General features: G+C 39.9%; 1 protein-coding gene across 1 annotated transcript in view; it reads left to right on the forward strand.

Annotated features, from left to right (window-relative positions):
* The window catches only part of TGFB2 (transforming growth factor, beta 2), a 21545-nt gene extending 15594 nt beyond the window's left edge, over window positions 1-5951 (forward strand). The window contains exons 4-6 of the mRNA XM_010284905.1: window positions 1636-1810; window positions 2377-2530; window positions 4429-5951. Of these exons, the coding sequence (XP_010283207.1) occupies window positions 1636-1810; window positions 2377-2530; window positions 4429-4587 (488 nt within the window). The 3' untranslated portion in view covers window positions 4588-5951. The remainder of the gene's footprint in view (window positions 1-1635; window positions 1811-2376; window positions 2531-4428) is intronic.
* The last annotated feature ends 1853 nt before the right edge of the window (window positions 5952-7804 follow it).

A 7804-nucleotide genomic window follows, 5' to 3' on the forward strand; every position in this document is an offset into this window, starting at 1 on the left:
CAGTAATATTTTAAATTATGATGAGCAATGGCATCAGTTGCTTTGGGAAGAGCTGAACAATAGGTGCCAGACTTGTATCAATGTCCTGCAGTGTTTTACTGCCGGTGTATTGTGGGTTGAAGGAACAGAAATGGTGTGCCTGTCTATGTGCTTCTGCTTCTAGCAGTACAAGTCTGATTCTCAGGTGAAGTCGACAGAACTACATTAGTTAACATTGATTATCTCTATATATCTGCATTGGCACATAGAATTTATTGTAACTTATATTTGTATATTAGTTGTAGAAAGTATTTTTTATGCTTACAGTTAGCTTGGTGAAAACTTACAGATTGGATTGAGTGGGCAGTGAAAAATAAATGGTAGTGTCTATTTAGGGTTATGGATATATGTGCTTCTTATGGACAGCAGGCAAGGTGACACAGTAAATACGTCAAGGTCACATAAGCTCACTTGTGCTTTTAAGCCATTCAAGTTTCAGTTTTAAAAAGGGAAAAGTTATTTAATTGGCTGTGCTATAGTTACCATCCACCAGTACATATAAAATTATAGCTATATTAGCACCAACCCAAATTCTATTTAACTTATTAACATATATCATGATTTGGTTCGTTTGTTTTCCAAGGATTTGGCTATGTTCCTTGTCAAGTATTATGTTTTTTTAACCATTGTTAAAAATCAGTTGGAATTTTTTTCTAAGTAAATATATGTACTGTACCTATGATTAAAGCCATTGTGTAGATTTAAAAATTGTTCAGTATAATATTTGGTCAGTGTAATTGCAAATGTTACAAAAAGAAAAATGTGTCTTTTACTCATTAGATAGTATTACCTGATTCAGGAGGTTAATTTTCAAAAGGGACTTAGCAACATGGATAACAGCAGCTGTTTCAACTCCTAGGAAAGGCTAATACCTTGAGTCTTTTGTCCGTGCTATTGCCATGATGAGAAGCTAGTAATGCAGTTAGTGTTTCAAGAGAAAACACAAAAGGTGAGGTCATTGATTGCCACTTCAAGAAGGAATATTTTGATCAATGTCCTTTCCATACCCATACAAAAGAAGGGGCTAAAACTGACTTTCTGGGGAAAATTAGCAGATTTAAATAAACTGGCAATGGGAGACAGAGAATTTACAAGTATTAGAAAGAGTTAAATACGATGGAGAAAACTAATGGGACAAAAGTAAGTAGTAAGAAATGCAGATGAAGTATCCAGAGCTGCTTTAATGGTGTTACAATGTTTTAAAAGGTACATAGCTGTTAAAAGATGGGAATGCTGCCCTAAGTGAAGCAGCAAAAGCATCACTGCTTGGGACATTTGAAACTAAGCAATGCAGCTTCAGTGGCTGAAGTAAGGGACCTAAAATGTCTTTTCAGGTACTCATTTCCACAGTTTTGGTAAATGTACTGAAACGCCAATAAATGGCTGTGAATGTGGGAGGGCTGATACGATAGATACATGAGAACTGTGAATATCTTAGGTATCTCAGGTTGAAATTTGCCCCCGCTTCCCCAGTAAACATGCTCAACTGACACCATCATTGCCCAGTTTCTGAGAGAATTTTTTTAAAGAGATGGTTTATTTAATTTGTGAAGAAAAAGCAACACAATGTTTATCACCAAAATGTATTTTTTGAAGGTATTGATGACTACACATATTCCAGTGGTGATGTGAAAGCTTTAAAGTCCAATAGGAAAAAATACAGTGGGAAGACCCCACATCTTCTGCTAATGTTATTACCCTCCTACAGACTTGAGTCGCAACAGCCCAGTCGGCGGAAGAAGCGTGCTCTAGATGCTGCCTATTGTTTTAGGTAACTATGCATCCATACTCAGTATACTTACATAGTAATACCAGCCTGTGAGGTGTAATGCAGTTGCTTATCATGTTTCTTGATGGTTGGCATTGATATAGAGCGCAGACCCTCATTTGCGGACCCACACGGTCTGTGTACAGCAGATATATGCCCAGCAGTCTCCAATCCTGCAGAGACAGTGGCAGGTGAGGAAGGTTGTGGCCTTAGAAGGCAGAGGCTGAGTTCCATCTGGGATGATTCCCAGACCCATCAGGCCCATAATTACAGCCAAATTACCACCTCCACTGTGCTCACATCTTCACAGAGGCCACTCAGTAGAACCTGGAGAAAAATACTGATCCTCCAGGGAAACCATTAGCTTTGTATAAGCAAGTCCTGCCATGTCTAAGCATCTGATTTCAGTTACAGTATAAGCTACTATTGATGTGATTTGGTTGTGAATTTTTGGGACTCAGACTTGCCTGCCTGTAAAGCATCATTCAGGAAGCAAGCAACTAGGTTATTTTTATTCTCTGTGTTGTCTTTGTTATGACCGATGTGTTTGTCTGTATTTTATTTCCCAGGAACGTGCAAGATAATTGCTGTCTGCGTCCACTTTATATTGACTTCAAGAGGGATCTTGGCTGGAAATGGATTCATGAACCTAAAGGGTATCATGCTAATTTCTGTGCAGGAGCCTGTCCATATTTATGGAGCTCAGATACTCAGCACAGCAGAGTAAGTAATGATTTTGCTAATTTTCAGCTTCTGTTTTATAACTGCTGGGTGAAATATGTTTCTAGGACTGACATCAGCACCAATTCCCAAAGCTTGTATTTGTTACTTCAGTAACTAAGGATTATGAAATGTGGCCCTACAGAGAGACCTGCATATGGCCTCCAGCTAGTGTTGAAGCAGTAGGAATGTATTGGCCCAGAGATTTTTTTGTAATGTGTTCTTCGATAGGACATACGAATGGATCGAATGCTATCTGTGAGTATAAGCGTGGTGTAGCTTTGGAAGGCTGCCTGGGAAGGGATAGTTCATTATAGAGCATGAGTGGAGGATGGCGCAATGAGTTCGGTCAACGAGGGCACCGAGGGAGGCAGTATCAGAGTAACAAAAGGGCTGAGTCATACCACTGATTATCACCTACTTTTATGACCTGCCATTTTTCATTGTTATTGATAAGCTACCATGCTGAATTTCATGAAAATGTGCTGATAGATGTTCTTTTACCTCAAAAGATGTATTCATTCTCATACTTTGAAAACTTATATGGAAAGGAGGAACCTTTTGTCTGGGATGCCAAAGAACTGATAGTCATCTGAGATAGGACCTTTTATTTCAGGGATTAGATGTGGTATTTTAGCCAACTGCTTTAGGATGAGTAGTATTCCGCTATGAAGCGCTTATTTCTCTCAGCTGTCAATCAGGATGTCTAGACAGTAAACGCAAGAGGCAGACGTTTGCATCGCAGTTGTCATGTAAGAATTTCACCCTCAGGTCCATACTAAGAATGATGTGTCCCCTTTTTCCAGCCTCCCTTAATAATACCAGATCAACGTCAGCCAGCAGGGAGAGCTCTTCATGTCCAGGGTGCAGCTTGCTTTCGTTTTGGTTTGTAAATCTATGATGGCGTGTTCATCCTGAACTTACAGACCCAGGTGTAGGCATCTTTCATACCCGTTACTGGCTGTAGTAACAGTACATTGTACTGTTAGCAGTGTCAGCAGACAGAGGTATAAATAAGGTATGTTTCCATGCTGGTATGGAGTAGTAGTGTACACAGCTTGGAGCAGCACTTGTTTTTAAAGGAAAGAGGAAGAGTAACTGTCATGGTCACAAATATGTGGTTTGGGTAGTTGCCCAAGGAGTCAGAAGTTGCTTAATAAAGTAGTTAGTGTTGCTGTCCTGAAGAGATCTTCTGTCTCTCTAAGCTGCAAACGTTGTGTTGAAGTTCTAGGAAAAGGTCACTTGGTGTTTGGCTAACACATTAATGGCATCCTCAGAAATACCTATGCATCATCAGCGGGTAACCCTACATACTTCCCTTGCAGAGAACCATGCGTATGAATCCAACGTGACATAAAGCACCAGCGCTGCTAACTTCACTGCAGCTGATTTTCAACAGGAGTAACTGCAGCTTGAGTCCTGGTGCTTGCAGGGTGGCTTTAATGGACTTAATAAAACGTAGCCAGAGAGGAAAAGCAGAGGAGTGCTTGTGCACTGAAGGGGTCTCTTCTCCCTTTGGGGCACTTACAAAGCCAAAATCCTGTAATAGCCAATGGTAATATGAAGGCACAGATAAAAACCTTTCCGTTTCTTCTTTCCATATCAGTACAGTGTGAATGTTGATTCAAAGATCTACATTTTGAAGGCAGGCTCCAGGCATGTAACTGTTTTGAGGTTAAAGACTGTATGGATAAAATCTTAGGAAACTCGGGCAGATTGTGGCATCAGATTGAACTGGAGAAGTGTGAAAAATAGTAAAATCCCGGAGTCTTCGTACTGCTTTCAGTGGGCTTTCTCTCGGGCGCTGTGGGAGGAAGTGATGCAGAAAGGAATTTGCTCTGCAGTGGCAGGAAGGCAGAGGTAGCTGGCTTTAATCTCTCTTTTTTCCTTTCTCCTTCTAGGTACTCAGCTTGTATAACACCATAAATCCAGAAGCTTCTGCCTCTCCATGCTGTGTGTCCCAGGATTTGGAACCCCTCACCATCCTCTACTACATTGGCAAAACACCCAAAATCGAACAGCTGTCCAACATGATCGTAAAGTCTTGCAAGTGCAGCTAAAGGATACCCCTGAAACAGCATGACGTGTGTGTTTAAAAAAAAAAAAAAAAACAAGGAAAAAAACAAAGAGAGAGCGAGAAGGAAAGAAAGAAAAATGAAAACCCAGGTTCATCAGTGTTAAAAGAAAAAAAAAAGAAGAAAAAAGCGGTACTAGTCTGAACTGTTTGAAAGTTTGTTTTGTTTTGTTTTTTTTAAACTGGCATCTGAAGCAAAACATTGAAGGCCTTTATCCTACATTTCACCTACACATAGTGTGAGATAGACAAGAAGCAAAGTTAAAGAAAAAAAACCTTTTAAAAAATAAACACTGGAAGAAATTTGTTAGTGTTACTATGTGAAAGGAAAAAAACAGGAAAATCCCATGAAGTGGAGTTGCTGTATCTGTCCCGTGCCTTACTTGATCTCTCTGTATTGTTACGCAATAGGCATCCTACCCATTCCTCTTAGTTGTAGAGTTAACAGTGCATTATTTATTTGTGTGTAAAAACTATCAAATGAACATTTCTGTATCACCATTGGAAAAAAGAAAACCAGCCAATGTGGACAAAGTGGAGACCAAATAAGCTGCCAGAAATACATATAGAGCCTAAAGGAACACAAGTTCAAAAGAATCAGAAAAGTAATGGTTAGTTTAGTTTGATTAAAATAGAAATCAGTTATTACATTATTGAGAAACTCTGCCTTTAAAATACCTTATTTTTCATGCCAGCTGCCTAGAGAGGCTTCTTGTAAGGTCTCAAACTCTTGTTTTAAATACTGAATAATTTACTAATAAAGGACACTCTGTTTCAGTCTCAAAGACAAGTCTATAAGATTTTTTTTTTTTACTGTAAATGATCTAAAATGTCAGTTTAGTAAACCAGTGAAATATTTAACGTGTACTGGTCTAATCTTCAGACCTTAATAAGTTGCTGTATAGCTATGCTATGGGATTTTTTTGTTCTTTTGGTATATGTAACCATACCTAGAGTATTACAATAGGTGGTTAGTTAAAAGCCAGCTTAATTGGAAACATATCTGTAGATCTCTATTTGTAAACTATTAAAAAATCAAGTACTTTATGTGTAATGTGTAAATTTTCACCATATTTTTGTACTCTGTAATACTGTCAGCTCTCATGAGTTTGAATTTGAATTTGGGGCTCTTTTTGATCACTCAGAATCACGTGTTTCCCTCTAGCTGGCCAGTATGAGTAGAGTCCCTATATTTTGACTTGCACTACAAATACATGTTTTATAATAATTGCTATACATGTGCTTTGTATATTGTTCATCATTATGACATAAGCTACCTGACTCCATTTGTTTTTCTGTTTTATAAAAAGGATGGATTAAAGCAATCTCTCCCCCCCTCCCCTTCCCCTCCCTCCTCGCTTCGTAACACTTGAGTCGCCATGCGGTTCGGATTCCTAGACCTTTGGTTTTTTTCCTTTTGGCTATAGCCATTCAAACAGATGGGCAGGGAGCGAGATGTTGCAAGAAGAGATGCCCCCAGCCTGGCTGAGGAGAGGCAAACTCTTGCAGAGAATGACATTCACCACTGTGCAGAAGGCTGGTAGGAAGCATGTGCGGCGGCGATGCCCCAAATGGGGTGTGAGCGGGATCGGTTTGCGGTTAGAGGCCGTGCATCGACCTTGCACGCAGCCGGGACTTGCCCCGCAGTTAGTCCGTGGGACTGATCCTGCTGCCACTGCAGGTAACAGGTTTGCCTTCAACTTCTGCAGTGGTACAGCAGGCCCCTTTAGGCTATTGGTGTGTGTGTAAGGATTTGCAGGATCAGACCCTTGATTTTTGTGTTTGCCAATTTTTTTTCAATTGAGTTCACATTAAAGCTTCTTTTAAAAAAGGAAAAAGGAACATGGGGTTCCTAGGATTTTGTTGTTGTTATACATGTTTAAATATTGTAGAGGGAGTAAAAAAAAATAAATTCCCACATCACATACTTCATTTAAAAAAGCCCCAACCTAGATTAGCAAAAAAAATCATGAAGAAGGCGCATTCAGTTCATTTCATTTCACATGATGAATGGTTTTGCACGGCAAAGCTGGAAAAACTGCATTAGAAACGTACTACTTGGATGAGAAGGACATTTTCTGTCATTGACCCGAGCGGTGTCAGGAGGACTCTGCTAAGCTTGATGTTGTCAGCTCCAGTTTTAAGAAGTGCAATTTCTTTGGCTTCAGCAGAACACTGATGCAAAACTGAAGTACCGCAGCGGCTTGCGCATGCAGCTCCTCGGGACTTTGGTAGAGCCTGTGCTTATTGCCTAGATGGAAACGTAAGCCCCACAGATGATCTAATCCCACCCGTTGACTCAGCGCAGAGGAGGAGGTATGTTAGACTTCTGATTTATTTAGTGAGTTGAGAAGAACACGTGAAAAATCTGTCCTGCTAACACTTGCTTGAGCCAGACTTACTCCAGTGAGAAGATGCACTGAACTCAGTGAAACTCCTCAGGGTAGTAAATACTCTGGATTTTGTTGTGTACGGCAGCAAAATTAGTTTTATCAGGTTCAGTATGAGAACTGTATTTTTGTTGGACAGGAAAGGAGACAAGGATGAACACATTTTAAAAAACTTTAAAACATTTTTGCAATTCTCTGCTATGGGAATGAAGCTCAAAACCAGTTTTGAAGCTTTGAAAAAGTGGAACAGGTGATCGCATAGTTGTCCAACTATACTCACTATGCGCTGGACGCAGCTGAAAATTTCGGTTTGGGTTTGGAGTTTTGCTCTAAATTTAAGTATAAAACTTTATTTCTGTAAGTCATTACCTAAAGATAGAATACTTTTTTTTTTACCTTTTATTTCCTCAAAATGCACTGATAGTATTTGAAATACTCTATTATAAAGTTCCTGCAAATTCTTTTTTGTTTATTAGGCATGTATTTCCTGTTAATTACCAAGGATGCTAGGCTTGATCCTACAATGTGCAGAACTCATGGGTGAAACTCCCCTCTACAGAGTGGGGTAATGTGAGTCCTAAGCACTGCTCAGATCTGATGTAAATCCCCCCCGAGTGATGTTTAGATGGGTCTGCAACAGCTCAAGGACTTCGTGCCAGAAGGTATATCATGACGAGGTAATTGCCAATAGCTGAGCAAAGTCCCAGGGAACTGGTGGGAAATGTTCAGCACCTTGAAAGACCAGACCCAAGAGATTGACTGGGGCTGAGGGGGAATCTTAGCACTTAGCTGGGTGGCGTAGGGCCAGCATTT

The sequence above is a fragment of the Phaethon lepturus genome, unplaced genomic scaffold (genome assembly GCF_000687285.1).
Source record: "Phaethon lepturus isolate BGI_N335 unplaced genomic scaffold, ASM68728v1 scaffold8104, whole genome shotgun sequence".
Taxonomy (NCBI): Eukaryota; Metazoa; Chordata; class Aves; order Phaethontiformes; family Phaethontidae; genus Phaethon; species Phaethon lepturus.